Raw genomic sequence first — 18,235 nt, 5'->3', positions numbered from 1 at the left:
ACTATCTTCCTTAATTGGTCTTTTAAAGTCCCTTTACCTTCAAATTGACGTAAATTACTTTTTCCGGGATTACCGAGAGGAAATACAGCCTACAGAAGACTACATTTTTTTACCAGCAAATTTAGAGTAAATATTAACACCTTACTTATTCTACGTAAAAATAGGAGACACACAACCTAGTCACTTATAGTTATAGAGTACAGAAACTATTTGACATTAAACATGTAGATCATTGAATCTGTCAACAATCATACAAGAACACCACACAAGATTATTTCAACAAAAACCAATCACTCTTGTATTTCACCCCAAAAAGTTGTGTTGGCTTCATCCTTGTCACTCTCAAATAATATCAGGGAAAATATATTCTGTTTGCTGGCTGGCAACAACCTCACTTGTCAAAAAGACTTGTTGAGCTTTCAGATATCTATAGCTAATACAATTCATTCTCTGGATTAAGTTGAACCCTACCAAACTCAAAAGTATGATTGTAACTTGGTCAAGAGCTGGGGTTTCTCAAATGTCAAATCTTTTCTTTGATATTACCTCTTTAACTATAAACAAATCATTTAAATTCTAGGTGATATTTACTTTTAAGAAACACATCTGGTCTGTTTCTTTTTTAATTGCACACAAAAAATGGTTTATTGAGGAACTTTTCCAAGATTTTTGGTGATCAGTCTATACTGAGGAAATATTTGTTGTTCATTCTACCATGTTCTGAATATTGTTTTCCTGTCTGGTCTTCAACTGCCGACTCATTTTTATTTTAGACAAAAACTTGTTGTTTGTCAACTTTCTTATTACTGATCTTGATATTAACCTCTGGTACAATCATTCAGTGGTTCTTCATGCATGTTGCATAAGATTTTTCATAATTCTGACTATTCTCTGGATTCACATCTGCCCAGACTGTACCATCCAGTACTTAGTACTAGGTATGCAGTTATACTAACAGTTACGTCTTCTCCATCACAAGGCTCAATACTACACAGTATTCTAAGTTTTAATCTAGCAAAGAACAGACTGGAATGATGATGATCTTACTGATTTGGTAGTCCAATCGGTTGAACTCCAAAAACTCAAACTTTCTGCAAATGCATATCAGTTGAATACGTTGATATGTCTCCTTTCATGGTTTATATATGACATCAACAGTATCTAACATTTTTGTTAATCTTAATACATTCTATGTTTTTTTTTTTTATTTCTCACTTACAGATAATTAGTTAGTTCTCTATTTTCTTTCCAAACTAGGCTTCTTTCCATGTTGGAGCCCTTGTGCTTATAGCATTCTACTTCTCCCATTGGGGTTGTAGGTAGGCTAGCAGTAGTCGTAATAACATTAATAATAAATAATATAATTCATGCTTCTCAGTTACTTTTTTATCAGTAACACCTTTCCAAGGGTATCTTTGTATGTTTCAGTGAGTTTTGTCATTGATGATTAGGGGTTTGCCAGGAAGTGGCTATCTCCTTGTTGGGTGCCAATAATCAATATAAGGCAATGTTATGGATGGATATGGGTATTTTGATTTTCCATTAACAAGTAGCACTAACTCTGCTACTTGGTTGCAATGATTCCCAAAATTTGAAGCTGAAACCTTTGCTGCTGTGCAGAGAATCCAAGAGCACTTAAAAATACAGCCAAGGACACTTTCTGTTGTATGGAAACATAACCCCATTGCCTGGGTTGAAATGTCCAATTTTCAAGACTGGTTCTTCCATCATTTTATCATGGAGGTATTGAAACCATTACCTGACAAGGCCATCCAATTTAACATTCTTTTGCTGCTGGACAATACTCAAGGGACACCCCTTCCCCTTTCATGAATGACTTTCACCCAAACATTTGGTTGTTTTCTACCCTTAAACACTACGTCTCTTATCCCGACTCTGAACCATGGAAAAATAGTTAAGACCAAGAAACGTTATCCATGTCATACCTTTCAGTAGGCAGTGAAGACGACTAACTATGGAGAAATAACCTTGTGGAAGTTTTGGAAAGATTAAAGCACCTAAAGGCTATAAAGAATATCAATTTAGCATGACGGTAAGTTACAACTGCCAGTATGACTGGGGTATAGAAGAAAGTGTGTTCATAGCAAAAAGTGGCGGTGAAATAAAACAAGAATTGTTTTCACCAACTTTTTTCCCTAAGCAAGAAGCTGGTACCAGATAAAAAAGAAACTTACTTTGTTGAACTGCTTGATATCCATCATGAGGAGCTAACAAATGAATATCTACTGTAACTGGAAGCTCAAAGAAAGAAGGACAAGAAATGCACAAAGAAGTGGTTGAAGAACTTAAGGGATTTAAAACAGTAAATGGCAAATGGGTTTACTCTAATTGAGGAGGGTTTGGCCAGGTTTTAACTAATAAAAGACCTCAATGTCTAATGCTACACAAAGATTGCAGCAGCTGTTCATGATACAGTTCAGTATTCACAATATCATCTACAATGAGAAGGAAAAAAATACTAGGTAGGCATAATTTGATTGATTCTTCATGAGAGTATATAAACTTCATTCTGACCCTGTTCCATCAACATTCAGTATTATTAGTAGTACAGTTTCATCTTTGCCTCTGTCTCCCTTTACTGACAAACATGTCTCCATAATCACCATCCATTTTCTCCTCCACCTTCAGTCAGTACCTTGTCTTCTTTCGCCACCTAAAATAAGGCCTTGTATGCCAAATGTTCTACCCAACTAGGTAAGATTACTAAATATTTTTTCTTTAATTAGGATTAAAGTTCTTCTCCAACATCCCTTCTACTTCTGTCAGCAATGCATGGTTCTCAACGATGGAGGACCGAATGAAAACTATCAGAAAGTGAGTTAAGAGGGTGACTGAAGGGCTGAAAAGGTAGTAAGTGATGGTCCAGAAGTACACTCACTACCCAAGGATCATCGTCGTGTCTCTGCCAGGTTTCCTAAGACATGATAGGCAACCCTCTACTCCCATCTTCTACCACCTGGAGGGACCAGATAGGACAAATTGAAAGGGCTGTACAAGCATCAACTCTTTCCAGGAATAAGTTGTGAGTAGTCGTGATTAAGGTTTAGGAAAAGCACTAAAGGCCTTCCTAAAACAATCCTGCAGGCATGGCCAAACCCGAGTGTTTGACCACAGCTCCCCTCAGAAGGGTCAAGTCCCCTAAAAGCAAGCTGGAACAAGGAGTCCTGTGAAGCAGTCCTCTACATCCCCATTAATGCCAGCATGTGATTGCCCACACCAAGTTCCAAAGTGACAGAGCTACCTGTAAACTAACTTGTTTTGAGAATTGGGAGACCAAGAAATCCCTCCTCAAAAGCCAGTTATCCCACTGGTGGCTGATTGGTGCCAGGAAGATTGACTTGGCAAAGTACTGTAAGTATGTCACTGCACCTGACCAATGACCAAGCCACGAGACAGCTTGGAAGGAGGCAATGGGCAACAAACCTTACCCACCAATTCAGAGAAGAGGGCTTGGAGAAAAAAAAATGTCATATTCAGTTTCTATTTGAGCGAATAATATAATTGTTATATTTTAGTTACAATATCTCTAGGACTTGACTTCCAACTAAAACCTTTTATGATAAAAGGATTTTGACCGCTAAAACTCCCCTTTCTATCAGTGCAATTAGATTCTTGATAATTTTAAGTCCTTGAGGTCTCAACCTCAACAGGGTCCTTCATTTAAATGGGTCTCTTCAACAATTTAGGACTATCGTAAACTGTGGTTTGGGTAAACAAGAATTTTGGGCTGGTGATGAAACTGAGTCTGTAAGCAAAAAACTATTTTTCCTACCAACCTACCATTCATAAAATGAGTTTAATCTTCCCAGGCCTGTTGAAATAGTAGCCACATCAACTACATGAAAAAGTGAGACTGTTCCATCTGTCTGAAACTGAACAACTGGCAGCTTGCATGTACACTTTTGCCAACCAGCTATTTGAAAATGAGTCTAGGATGAAACACACACAAGATATGGGATAAATAAATGAGTAATGGGTTTGTTTGAAAAAAAAAAGTTGTAAAAACTCAGTGTATGAGACATGCCCGAGTCTAAAATGAGGAAAAACACACAGAAAGTAACAGGCAATTAAGTATTACTTTAAACTCCATATTTTCTTTTCTCAAATATTCATTTCTAACAATTAACAATAAAAATCTTTAAAACAGATAGTCTCCGGTTCTATGAGAATTTACACAAAACTATACTTTTACAAGACAAGAGTGTATTTACCAAAATCGGTTGCTTGAATGAAATCATCGTAGTTTGCAAATGGAATAAGTGGCTCCTTTAATTCCCGGAAAAATAGCTTCAACGACCCAGAAAGGTTGTGAACATCCTTTTCCTTACTTAACACTGTGTAGTTTCTCTGTGCAATCTGAAAAAAAGATTGAGTAAACTCAGAAAAAAAATATAATACTGTACTGTATACGTTTCAATGACATTTCTTAAAAATTTCATTGTTCATGTTAACATTGCTAAATTCTGAATTACAAAAACACTCAAATAATATATTACTATTGCGAATACATTATTTTATACTGATACACAAATAATCTATGCACCACACTGAAACATTTCAATAAGAAAGAAATTACTGAAAAAATAAAGATAATTAAAAAAAGATCAAGTTCAACTCTTTCCTACTTATCAAAACATGAGTAACCACACCTATTCCCAAAGCTTGGTGACATTACTTTTGAAGGATAATTAACTATCCAAATTTCAAACTTGTAATGGCTCATAAAACTAATAAAAGCAAATAAAAGGAAAATCTAATGAAAAGGTAATGGGATTGGTTTTAGCGAAGGGCAAGATATTAGGAAAATTTTAAATTTATAAAAATTTACGGTTAAGTGTCGATTTAACTGGGCTTCTAGAGAATAAGCAATATGAACATCATTGGAGGTTCATAGAAATAATGATTAAGTAACAACATTCTTACCTCATAACGAATTTTCTGGATTTGAGCTGCATTACCCGATATCCTGTATAAACCATCAGTGCGAAGGTTTTCCTCTGACTTTTCAATGTTATTAATACACTTTAAGACAAAAAGTGGCGTTCCTGTTTTATCTTGAGATGCCAGCTCAGCGAGGGTGCTCCCAAATACAGCCTCTGGAAATGTATATAAAATCATTTTGAAGTTGAAGAATTAGCCCAAATAAGACTAGCATATATGGCAAGTTTTTGTAATATACCTAGAATCATTATTATAGGAAGAATTACTTCTTACTTCTGATTTTCAACCTGAATAAAAAGATATAAAATAAACTCCATTTACTGCATAAAACCACCATTAATCCTGTCTTAAATGTTCCCAGAATCACTGGTCTTTGGTCTGTCAGGCAGAAGAAAGTAATCTCACTAAAGATGCGCCTGTCAGGGTTCAACATCATGATTGGTCAAGTGGTCATAGAAGCCCTTAATTATGAAGACCACCCATCAATAGGTGGATTACCTTTGTAAGACCCAATTTGTTTAACAATCTGTTACCGTCTTGAGATATGGGTGGAGGTCTTGTCACTTTTCTTGTATACTGTACGGCTTTAAGACCCATGCTTTCCATAATGTGAACTTAACTTCTTCACTGGTTAGGTTAATATTTTGCAGTTTGAGATGTTCTATTTGATATACTTTTTAATACTTGCTTTGAAACTTTCCATTGTTTCAGCTTAACTCTAATTGTTTTTACAATATAGTGATGTGCTTCATTTCTTGGAGTGTATTAATAGTACTTGAGAAGTGTGTTTAATAGTGTTTAGCTTTAATTAATATGAATAATCTAGCTCATAACTGTTAATCCAATAGTTTAAACAATTGTGAATTGTGCCGATTGATGGTGTGAAAAGTTATTCCTAAGCAATACTTATTTATGCGTTAATGTGTTAAAATCCAAGATACTTAATAATTATTTTATGTTACAAAATGCAGGCAGATCCACATCATAGCCTCCATAACAATAGACACCTAAGAAAGGCTGTATATCTTAAAAATTAGTTTTGCCGATTGTCAGACCACTCATATAGACTCAATAGTCCTCTAATTGTCTTAAAAACATTATTCCATTACTCTTCTAATTTCATGTAATACAATTATATTTCTAGTTAACCAGAGAAATGCTTTTCCTACTACTGATATGACGACTAGTCTAAAAAGCAGCCAAATACTAATAAACAGAGATATTCTGACAGGACATGCATTCACTTAGAAACCTATGTAAAGTACAAAGTTGCTAAAATGATATTTTCCTGGATTGTACTGGCTCCCAATTACATCAAATTGGTTTAAAAAGCTATATAAATCTTTAAATATTTACCGTTACGATTCAAAACATGATCTTGATATTTTTGTAATGGTCAGTTCTAAGTTTTGTTAAAATTTTATTTTGCATTATTCAATTTAACAATTGGCATTACTGCTTTTATCTTGCACAATCCAATTTTCCCCTAGCTGATAAATTCTGTTTACTGGGTCTGTCTCTCGGAAGTTGGCAGAGAGATCTGTAGTGTACATGTAGTCATGAGATCTGTAGTGTACATGTAGTCATGAACAGTCCACGGGAGCAAAAAATTTTCTAAATATTTTCTGGGTAGTTGGGAAAGTTTGTTTCAATTATTTTTAGAATTATCTCTAATAATCTCACAGATGATAAATGAAACTTATGATTAACAAGTTTGAATACAAAAAATGTTTTTTTAACAAAAACATTGATTGTATCAATATCATATACAGTAGGTCCTCGGGTTACGACGGTCCCGACTTACGCGGTTTCGCCGTTACGAACGCGCCCCATAAAAATATAAAAATAATATTAAGCGTCGTTCCGTCTTACACCGTTAGCGTCGTAAGCGACGTAAACAATTGCGAACTAGTTTCTAGCGCGCGGTGGATGAATACGCTTTGCGGTGGTTGTGGGTGAGGAAGACGGCGTCGCTCAGTTCCACTCATACGCCATTTTTGGTTGTGATTGCCTGTTCTTTCTCTCACGTGTTTGATCGTTTTTTTGAACTTTTTGCCCTTCATTATGGCTCCAAAGCGCAAGGCAGATTCTTCTGATGGTAGTGCATCGAAGAAAAGGAAGGCCATCACCATGGAAGTGAAATTAGACATTATTAAGCGGTCTAAAAACGGTGAAACGCCAACGAACATTGGCCGATCGCTTGGCCTTAGCCGTTCGACCGTGGCTACTATCCTTAAAGATAAGGAGCGCATTGTTGAACACGTAAAAGGATCTGCTCCAATGAAAGCAACAGTGATAACGAAACAGCGTAGTGGTTTAATTATCGAAATGGAAAGGTTATTAGTGCTTTGGTTGGAAGATCAAAATCAACGGCGTATTCCAGTGAGCTTAATGGTTATTCAAGAGAAGGCTAAAAGGTTGTTTGAAGCGTTGAAAAAAGAAAGGGGGGGAGAAAGTGAAAGTGAAGAGTTTTCGGCTAGTAGGGGTTGGTTTATGCGATTTAAGGCTCGGGCCAATTACCATAATCTTAAAGTGCAAGGTGAAGCTGCTAGTGGGGATGAGAAAGCAGCAAGTGAATTTCCTAAAGCGTTGGCTGAGATAATTAGGGAGGGGGGTTATTCTGCTTATCAGGTGTTCAATGCGGATGAGACAGGTTTATTCTGGAAGCGCATGCCTAACCGCACGTACATAGCAAAGGAGGAGAAGTCAGCACCCGGTCATAAAGCAGGCAAGGAGAGGCTAACTTTGCTTCTTGGGGGAAATGCTGTTTGGAGGAAGCTATGTCCTCAATTTGTTAATGATTTTCATGGGTTTGAGGACACAGTTGACCATGTTATCAAGAACATTGTTGCCCTGAGTAAGGAAACCGATTTGGAGATGGAGGTTGATGATGTTACGGAGCTGCTAGAATCTCATGGAGAGGAGTTATCTGCTGGGGACTTGATACAACTGGAGAAGCAGATCATAGAGGAAGAGGAACAAGCCCCCACCCCAGACCCTAAGGCTTTCACAAGGCAGGGCTTGTCAAAAGGTTTTGCCGAGATACAACAAGCATTGGCAACTTTCGAGGCTCAAGATCCCAACATGGACAGGTTCACCAGGGTTTCCAGAGGTGTCATGGACTTACTGCAGTGTTATAAGGAGATTTTGGATGAGAAGAGGATCCTCCCTGTCCAGTCTAACCTGGAGCGGTATTTTAAGAAAGTAGAGAGAACTGCACCCTCTACATCAGCTGCCTCTACTACTCCAGATTTGCCTGCAACAGAGCCTCTACCATCAACCTCAGCTGCCTCTATTGCTACAGAGCCTCTGCCATCAACCTCAGCTGCCTCTGCTTCTCCAGCTTCTCCACCACCTCTTGTAGGCTCTTCACCTCCAGACTCGCCTGCCCCAGCTTCTCCAGCATCTTCTGTCTCACTTCCAGAGAATCCTGATTCACCTGCCCCAGTTTCTCCAGCATCTTCTGCACCTTCCTCTCCACAATAAACCAGTCTCTCCGTCCCTTGCAACATCCCTTCCAGTGTGCAAGCCAACCATAGGAATAAGGTAAGGAATTGTTTTTTTTTTTTTTTTATTGATATTTACTTTAATTCATGTGGTAAGGAATTGTTTTTTTTTTTTTTTATTGATATTTACTTTAATTCATGTGGTAAGGAATTGTTTTCTTTTTTTATTGATATTTACTTTAATTCATGTGGTAAGGAATTGTTTTCTTTTTTTTTTATTGATATTTACTTTAATTCATGTGGTAAGGATTGTTTTCTTTTTTTAATGATATTTACTTTAATTCATGTGGTAAGGAATTGTTTTCTTTTTTTTTATTGATATTTACTTTAATTCATGTGGTAAGGAATTGTTTTCTTTTTTTATTGATATTTACTTTAATTCATGTGGTAAGGAATTGTTTTCTCTTTTTCTAATATTGTTTTTATGTCATTTGATACATTTTATTATAGTACAGTATACAGTAATACTTTACAGTACAGTACAGTACGTATATTTATGGTGTTCCGACTTACACGGAAATTCGGGTTACACCGCGTCTTAAGAACGGATCAGCGTCGTAACCCGAGGACCCCCTGTATAACGTTTTTTATCCTATAGTGAAAATTAATGTAGGATATAGGTTAGAGAAAGTATCAAAAAGGAATGCACTTAATGCCAGATCCAATATAAATTTTTCCAAATAAATCTGTATATTCAATGAATAATTCAAGTGGACATTTAGTAACAATGACAAAAGTATTAGTTGACTCGTTGTTTAATGCCTAAGAATAATAAAACTCTAAAATGTGCTGGTAAAAACTTACCTTTATATATACCCTTCTTTTCCAAAATTTCTCTTTGGGGTCTCCTCTTGATGAAGCTTCTCAGTTTATCGGTAATGCCTTTGTTATCATTCAAGATATCTGCATTTGACTCGCGCTTCACTGAAAAAAATTAAATAAAATCTTATGTGGAAGAGTTCATTCAATCACTGTACTCTCAATCATTACAATCATAAAACACAAAAGAAATTCTTTTCATTCACAATCTCAAATGTCACTAGACATGCAATTTTCAGTTTTCTTCACAAAAAAGCAAAACCTCTCATTCATTATCACAATGAATCCATCAATAAGTACTATCTGGTTTCCTCAAAATCCATGTAACCAGGAAGCAAAACGGCCACAAGAATTGAAGCAGGGGATGTGCGTACTCCATATCATATGATTGATAGGTTTGCAGGTAAAAACCCAATTTCTTTCATTACATTTCATTACTTGTATTGTTCTCAAATAATAATTTAAAAGATTCAAGAAATTGGGGACAAAGATTTCTTCAGAGGGTACTTGGGGTCCAGGAGAGCTCTAAGGGACTAAATGAGTCAGACATTATGGCTTGAGTGATGTAGTGGGTTACTTTGGGTAGCGGAACCCCACAAGAATAAAATTAAATACTTCTCCTTGCAAAGATGTCAAAGGCAGACATTACCTACTTACTCAAGTGACATGTAGATGCACCTGAAATTGGAAGTCTATGTTCTTAGAATTGATGAAAAACAGATAAAGGAATAAATCAACTTGATGATGATGACAGATGTTATTGTTTTTCCCATGACAGGTAGAAATTGAACCACCATAACCAAAAAGAGATAAAAGTGAGCATATGGAAAATAGCATCAGCAAGGATCTCATTCAAGATAGCTTAATTTCATGTTCCTTTTAAAACCTATGAAAGCACAGAGGGCTCTAATTTTGAGAGTACCTTTGCATTCTGATATGTGAGTATTTGCATAAAGGGTGACTTTCCTTACCCAAATACTCACTTCTAAAAAATCTACTTCCCCTGTTAGACTGTGCAGACTAGAGAGGAAATTGCCAGGAGTTGTAGCTTCTATGATGACTTGTCCCGAACTATTTGAAAGTGTATAGCAGGGAAAAGCAAAAAAATTCCTTAATACTGTCTATGGTAAAATACAGAGATGGAAAGGCAAAGGGAGCAGTAGCACAGTCTTGATGACTGTCTGTTTGCATTTTTGCAAAAAGTTCACAACAAAAGACAGAACCATAGATGACCTGCAATAAGTTTAAGGCCTCTTTCACACGACACCACCAAAATTTTTTCATCTTGGCCGCTGGAAAACGCCTTGCCTCACCACCACAAATTTGGCTGCACTACCAAATGTGGTGATGCAGCCATGTCTAAATTATTATATTAGAACCGGTAAAAACAAATGTTGGTGTAGAGTGAAAAATACCCAACACTATCCGAGAAGGCATGCAGATTGCTCAATTCCTGACAACTTAAAGACCCAAAGGAATAATCTTCATTGTCAGATTCAGGAAAAACTTGAAGTTTATAAGGTACTTTAATAAGACTTCAAAGAACATGGGAGGTCTCACTTATGAAGGTAAATCATCTAGCAATGTACAATGATCTTTTACATGTCCACAATAAGGCCTCTTTCACATGACCACCAACATTTTTTTAGTGGCATGACCATTTTTCAGCATGGTTATGTAGAAAAATATCTTGCTTTGCCACCACAAATTTGGCAGCACGGCCAAACGTGATGGAGCAGAACTGTCGAAACAGTTACATTTGAATCGGTGGAAACAAATGGTGGTGGTATGTGAAAGAGGCCTAACAGGTCCAATGGAGCTGCAGACTAGGTAAATACTGTACAAATAAGTCCGTGTTCTAGGCTAAACTAGGTTATCCTAGACTAGCCTAGGATATGTAACTCAAAAAATGTGGTTCAACAATGTCTAGCCTATGAAAATGTACAACTAAAGTTAATACTAATGCGTTGGATCTAAAAGAAATACGAATGATCTATCTTTCATGTGTATATTAGAAACGAAACACACAAAATTATGCTAATCAAACCTAACACACAAAATAACTTGAGAGAACTTTCTCACAACAGCCTAATCAATACCTGATCAAACAGTACAAGAAATGTATTATAACACTCAAGCAATTAATAAGAAGTGAAACAATGTATGAAAGAACACCATATGTGTAGATATAGTAATCACCAGCTACGGTGTATCTATTCTATTACTTGTGTTCTTCAATGAAGTGAGGAAGAAAGGTTTGTGATGAGTCATTGCTTACATTTGGTAGACATCAGCTGATTCACTCCCCAACTCCTTTGTAGAATGTGCACAGCTATTTGTACAGAATAAAAATCATGAAAAAGGTCTTAAAAAATCAATATATTAAATAGCATTACAAAAAGACATACTCTACTGTACTTACATGATAAAAACCTGGTAGTTCAATGTAATATTAGCTAATTTTAGTGGTAAACTTTCAGTAATTGGTTGACCTAAATGCATTACAGTATTGCAATGATTAATATCAGTTTTGCACATTTTGGGTATGACTTGTAATATAGATAATAACAATAGTAATCTCAATTATATAAATAATTACAGTAATAAATAATAACATTACATTTATTTCACTACTTGACATAAAATTATGACTGGGAATTCTGTATTCCATTTATGCAAGTAGTACCCTATTGCAATATTCATGTCACCATTATTGCAAATAGTTCATAACATAGATTTCAGACCATTGAGTGAATAGAAAGAGTGACAAGCCAAGCCAGTTTGCTTGGAAGACAAAGCAGCCAAGCCATGCATGTTATATTTTGCAACTGACTAACAAATATATATTAGGTGTGTGGGTGCGGTGCAAGTGTGGGTGTGTGAGCGAGAGATCTTGTAGTTCTATGAATTGAGTAAGGGACTCTGTATTGCCAAATAATTGGAATTAACATATTTTCTGATGATATTGATACAGGATGAGGTTAAATTCCCAGAGAGAGAGAGAAGTCTACCAAATCAAAAAACCCTCTCCATGCATCAGTTGTAGAATCTGCTCCTTCGTCCCAGATATAATTTGGTTGTCAGGGCTCAGCAGAATCAGTAATGACTACAACAGCATCTTGTAAAAAGACCAAGCCTCTGAGACCTTGCTTGATGGTATCTAACCAAAAGAACATCAGGAAATGTGGCTACTTGAGAAGCTTCCTTGAGGTATCTATCAGAAGCTAGAGGAGCAAGATCAGTAGTGTAAATGGTCCTCCAACCAGTCCAAAGCATCAGGACATTTTATGATTGTGAATTCACAATAAGAAATACACAATAAAAAAACAAATATAGAGTAAATATAGTAACATATCCAATATAAAAGACTAAAGTAAATAAAGTTTGAACCCATACTTGACACAACAAAATCCAAGGTAATTACGAGCAACTTAATCTTTTATGAAAAGAATTTTAGTAATAAAATTTATTATTTTGAAACAGATGGTCCCCAACTTACCAACATCCGGAGATACAAACACACTCCAACTGAAGTTGTATATCTCAGATGTTCGTACCCCAACAGAAACTCTCCTCTCCCTTCATCCTCTATCATCACCACAAGAGAGAAACCCATCACACACACACATGCACTCTCACACAAAGCGTATAGATTTATATGGAGGAAATTATGAATATATGATATGATGCCAATATTATAAAAAGGCAAGACAAACAGATATGAAACAAGTACAAATGTTTCATTGGCAACATATGGTAATCATCACTGCGATATCATGATAGATGGGATACAACAAATAATGACTTCCTTTTAAGTCAGCTGATTCCATTATCAATAAAAGGTGAATAATACTTGGTGCATATGGCCACTTGTTTGTGTACAGTATGTTTCTATAATTTAAGATAATACAGTAAAATACTAAAAACCATTATACACAGTAGGCTCCCCAATTATGCAAGAATTTCATCGATTCATGACCTTGCTGAAATGAAAATTGCAGATTTCTATACACATGACAGGAATAATTCCATTAGGGCCAAGGCAAATGGTAACAACCTGTCAAATCTTTTATACTTTCCATATCTCTTTATCTATTTACCAAGGCACTTCCCCCAACTTAGGGGGATTAGCCGACATAAAATGAAAAAGAACAAATGGGGACTTTTCTTCTCTCCACTCCTCCCAGCCTGACGAGGGAGTCAGACGAGTTTGGTTGGTACTGGTGGGGTGTCACAGCCCACCCTCCCGTGTTATCCACTACAAATGAAGCTTCATATGCTGAATCTCCTACTGCTGCTACCACCACGGTCAATAAGGCAACCAGAGAAAGCAGCAGGGCCTACCGGAACTGCATCACAATCACTCGCCATTCATTCTTATTTCTAGCACTCTCTTTTGCCTCTCTCACAACTATCTTCCTACCACAGCTTTCTTCACTCCATCCATCCACCCAAACCTTGACCTTCCTCTTTTACTTCTTCCAATAACTCTTGCATTCATCACCTTCATCAGCAAATGACCATTTTCCATTCTCTCTACATGGCCAAACCACCTCAACACATTCATATCCACTCTAGCTACTAACTCATTTGTTACACCCGTTCACACAATCACTACTTTGTCCTAACCCTATCTACTCAAGATACAGCAGCCATTCTCCTCAGATACTTCATCTCGAACACATTAAATTTCTGTCTCTCCGTCACTTTCATTCCCCCACAACTCCGATCCATACATCACAGTTGGTACAATCACTTTCTCATACAGAACTCTCTTTACATTCATTCTTCTATTCTTTACCACTCCCTTCACTGCCCCCAACACTTTACATCCCTCATTCACTCTCTGAGGTACATCTGCTTACTCTCAATCATTTGCAGCAACAACAAAACCCAAGTACTGTACTTAAACCGATCTACTTCCTCGTGTAACTCTACATTTAACATGACATTCAACCTAGCACCACCCTCCCTTCTCACGCATTTCATAACCTTACTCTAACCCCCCTTAACTCTTAACTTCCTTCTCTCCCCCACCCTTCCAAACACTGTCACTAATCAACCCCAGTTCTTCTTCGAGTCCGCAACCAATTCAGTATCATCAGCAAACAACAATTGGCTTAACTACCACACATGATCACTCTCGTCTATCAGTTTCAATCCTTGACCAAGCACTTGAGCATTCACCTCTCTCACCACTCCATCAACAAACAAATTGAACAACCATAGTGACATCACACAACCCTGTCTCAGCCCTACTATCACTGGAAACCAATTACTCACCTTATTTCCTATTCTAACACACATTTTACAGCCTATGTAGAAACTCTTCCCTGCTTGCAATAACCTTCCACCAATTCCATATAACCTTATCACATTCCACATCGCTTCCCTATCAACTTTATAATACGCTTTCTCCAGATCCATAAACGCAACATACACCTCCTTGCCTTTTGCTAAATATTTCTCGCATATCTGCCTAACTGTAAAAATCTGATTAATATATCATTTACCTCTTCTAAAAACACCTTGTACTTCCAAGATTGCATCCTCTCTTTTATTGTTAATCCTATTAACTAACACTACCACACATTTTTCCAACCACACTCAACAAACTAATACCCTTTGAATTACAACACTCATGCACATCTCCCTTACCTTTGTATAGCGGAATAATACACGCACACACCAGTCACTGGTACCATTGACGGCATAAAATATATATTAAACAATCTCACCAATCATTCAAGTACAGTTGAACCCCTATCTCGAACATCTCAGCTCTCACACCATCTACACCAGGTGTTTTTCCTGTTCTTGTTTCATCTAGTGTTCTCTTCACTTCCTCTCTTGTAATCTCTCTCTCATTCTCCTCTCCATCAATGGTCCCTCAACAACTGCAACAACAATTATATCTGCCTCCTTAACATTCAGTCACCTTTCAAAATATTCAGCCCACATTTTCCTTGCCTCCTCTCCTTTCAACAATCATGCATTTTCATCTTTCACTGTCTCTCGAATTCTTGAACCACCCTTCCTTACTCTCCTCACTTCTTTCCAAAACTTATCATTCTCTTCATACAAATGACCAGATCCTTGACCCACCTCCAGTCAGCTGCTCTCTTTGCCTCAGCTACCTTACGATTTACTTCCACATTTTTCTCTATATCTTTCATAATTTTCTACACTATTATTCTGCAGCGAGTCTTCAAATACCCTCTTTTTCTCTTCCAATTTCCTCTTCATTCCTTCATTCCACCATTCACTACCCTTCCTTATGCTACCTCATACAATCCTCTAGCCACACACATCACTTGCAATCCCAATAAAATTTTCCTTTACATCAACTTCCACTACTGCTCTAGATTACCAGTTTCTCTCACTTTCACCATATCATATGCCACTTCCAACCTTTTTTGATATTCACTTTTTACCTCTTATTTTTTTTAATTGTTATGAATAAGTAAAACATTGAAAAAGTTTCCAACTTTTTATAACTTGATAATGTTTAAAATACACCCAGAATGGGTGAAAATATTGTATATCTCTGCATATAAAACCACCTAAAATTAGGGCAAATTTTAATGAATTTAGGTCATATCTGTTACAAAAAGACTGGTGAATTATTAAGCCATCAGTGTATGGGCTACCTTTTGCTGTATCCTATTGCTATTATTGTTTTAATTACTTTTTCCTTAAAACTTTGAAATATATGAAATGAATGTAATTTTACAGGGTGTCCACAAAGTCTGGGTACATTGGAGATTTCAACTTCAGGGCGTCCACAAAGTCTGGGTACACTTATGACTACTAACTCGAATCGTTATTCTTTAGACAGAGCCATCACTCGCTCGATATGGACAGGAAAAATAACTTGAATAAGGAGTGAAATCTCCAATGTACCCAGACTTTGTGGACACCCTAAAGTTGAAATCTCCAATGTACCCAGACTTTGTGGACACCCTCAAGTTGAAATCTCCAATGTACACAGACTTTGTGGACACCCTGAAGTTGAAATCTCCAATGTACCCAGACTTTGTGGACACCCTGAAGTTGAAATCTCCAATGTACCCAGACTTTGTGGACACCCTAAAGTTGAAATCTCCAATGTACCCAGACTTTGTGGACACCCTGAAGTTGAAATCTCCAATGTACCCAGACTTTGTGGACACCCTAAAGTTGAAATCTCCAATGTACCCAGACTTTGTGGACACCCTAAAGTTGAAATCTCCAATGTACCCAGACTTTGTGGATACCCTGAAGTTGAAATCTCCAATGTACCCAGATTTTGTGGACACCCTGGAGTTGAAATCTCCAATGTACCCAGACTTTGTGGACACCCTGAAGTTGAAATCTCCAATGTACCCAGACTTTGTGGACACCCTGAAGTTGAAATCTCCAATGTACCCAGACTTTGTGGACACCCTAAAGTTGAAATCTCCAATGTACCCAGACTTTGTGGACACCCTGAAGTTGAAATCTCCAATGTACCCAGACTTTGTGGACACCCTAAAGTTGAAATCTCCAATGTACCCAGACTTTGTGGACACCCTAAAGTTGAAATCTCCAATGTACCCAGACTTTGTGGACACCCTAAAGTTGAAATCTCCAATGTACCCAGACTTTGTGGACACCCTGTATATAATGTTTTATCTAAACACGCTGCCTGAAACGGAAAGCATTCATTTCACAGATAAAAGTGGATTTCATTCTTATGTAATTTTTCCTCAAATAGGCAATTTATTATGAAATTAAGCCAATAAAATGAAAAGTAAATATGATTGTGTTACATTTATTACCAATTACTGTACCTAGACCTACACAGACTTTGAACGGCTTTGCAAATACAGACAACCTATTTTTGAGAACCAGCAACCTTATAAAAGGGAAACTGCACAATTTGAACGTGTATATTTTGAGACCAACTGTAATTCAAAACAGTAAGCAAAATAACATTTGCAATTACTTTATATTCATTTCATTTAAAACGGCATTATTTGTTGATTTTTATAGCTGGATATCATTGGCATGCGGGTTAGGTTAGGCCTACCCTACGAAAAAATATAACAATAACTCTCAAACAGTTTCTTAGAACCTATTGTGTTTGCAAGTTAGGGGGCCTTCTGTACTTATCTATAAGTTACACTGGTTATATCTATAAAGACGGAGCATTTATTGTTAAAAAAATAAAATTTCCAAATCCACTCCTCTGATGATCATCAGGGTACGACACAAACCCAGGGAAGAAGGCACCTAAATGGTTCCTATGGCTGGCAAGTGAGTGACCGTCCTCCCCCAACTCTCTCTCCCCTGGAAAAAGGAGAGAGGTAAGGGGTTACACGACATTTGTCAGAATGAGATTCCATCCCATCTGGATACTCAAGGTCCTGAAACGACTATGGTGATGGTTCTTTGGTCGATTTTGGTGGTGGTGTCTCCTGGGTGGAATTTGACCCTTTCCGATACACGATCTCTATCGGAGAAAGCCTATACTCACTCGTATACCTCGGAAGCTTCAGTCTAGGATCCTCAGGTTGTTACTACCTTTTCTTGACATATAGAGGAGCAATTTGTAGCTCCAAAGGGCGTTTTACCACTTTAGGATATGACATATCCTTATACGGGTAGTCTTTTATCGGAACCAATAGCAACTCTGATGAATTTTTGATTTGATACCCCTTATTGTCAATCACAACTATTGGAAAAGGAGGGAAAGGGACTTGCTGTTCATCCAATGGAGCTGTTATGTTCTTAGTTTTCCTCTCAAATCAAATTTCAAGATGTATCAACGAAATGCCTCCTCTTCTTGGCATGGAGTATTCTTCAAGGTGTCTGCTCCTTTGGAAGAAGTCGGACATAACTAAATGGCACACGTTCCTGTTCTCTCGGCTGAGGGTTACGTTTCTTAGTTGCACTCTGGTCAGTAACATGAGCCTATAGGCTTTGTA

General features: G+C 37.1%; 1 protein-coding gene across 1 annotated transcript in view; it reads right to left on the bottom strand.

Moving 5' to 3' along the window:
- LOC137642731 (uncharacterized) overlaps window positions 1–18,235 on the bottom strand; it is a 154,502-nt gene that overhangs the window by 32,206 nt on the left and 104,061 nt on the right. The window contains exons 11-13 of the mRNA XM_068375557.1: window positions 9,273–9,392; window positions 4,945–5,117; window positions 4,233–4,377 (exon numbers count right to left, since the gene is read on the bottom strand). Coding sequence (XP_068231658.1) covers window positions 4,233–4,377; window positions 4,945–5,117; window positions 9,273–9,392 — 438 coding nt within the window. The remainder of the gene's footprint in view (window positions 1–4,232; window positions 4,378–4,944; window positions 5,118–9,272; window positions 9,393–18,235) is intronic.

The sequence above is a fragment of the Palaemon carinicauda genome, chromosome 6, assembly GCF_036898095.1.
Source record: "Palaemon carinicauda isolate YSFRI2023 chromosome 6, ASM3689809v2, whole genome shotgun sequence".
Taxonomy (NCBI): domain Eukaryota; kingdom Metazoa; phylum Arthropoda; class Malacostraca; order Decapoda; family Palaemonidae; genus Palaemon; species Palaemon carinicauda.
This window is presented reverse-complemented; position numbering and strand designations above follow the sequence as displayed.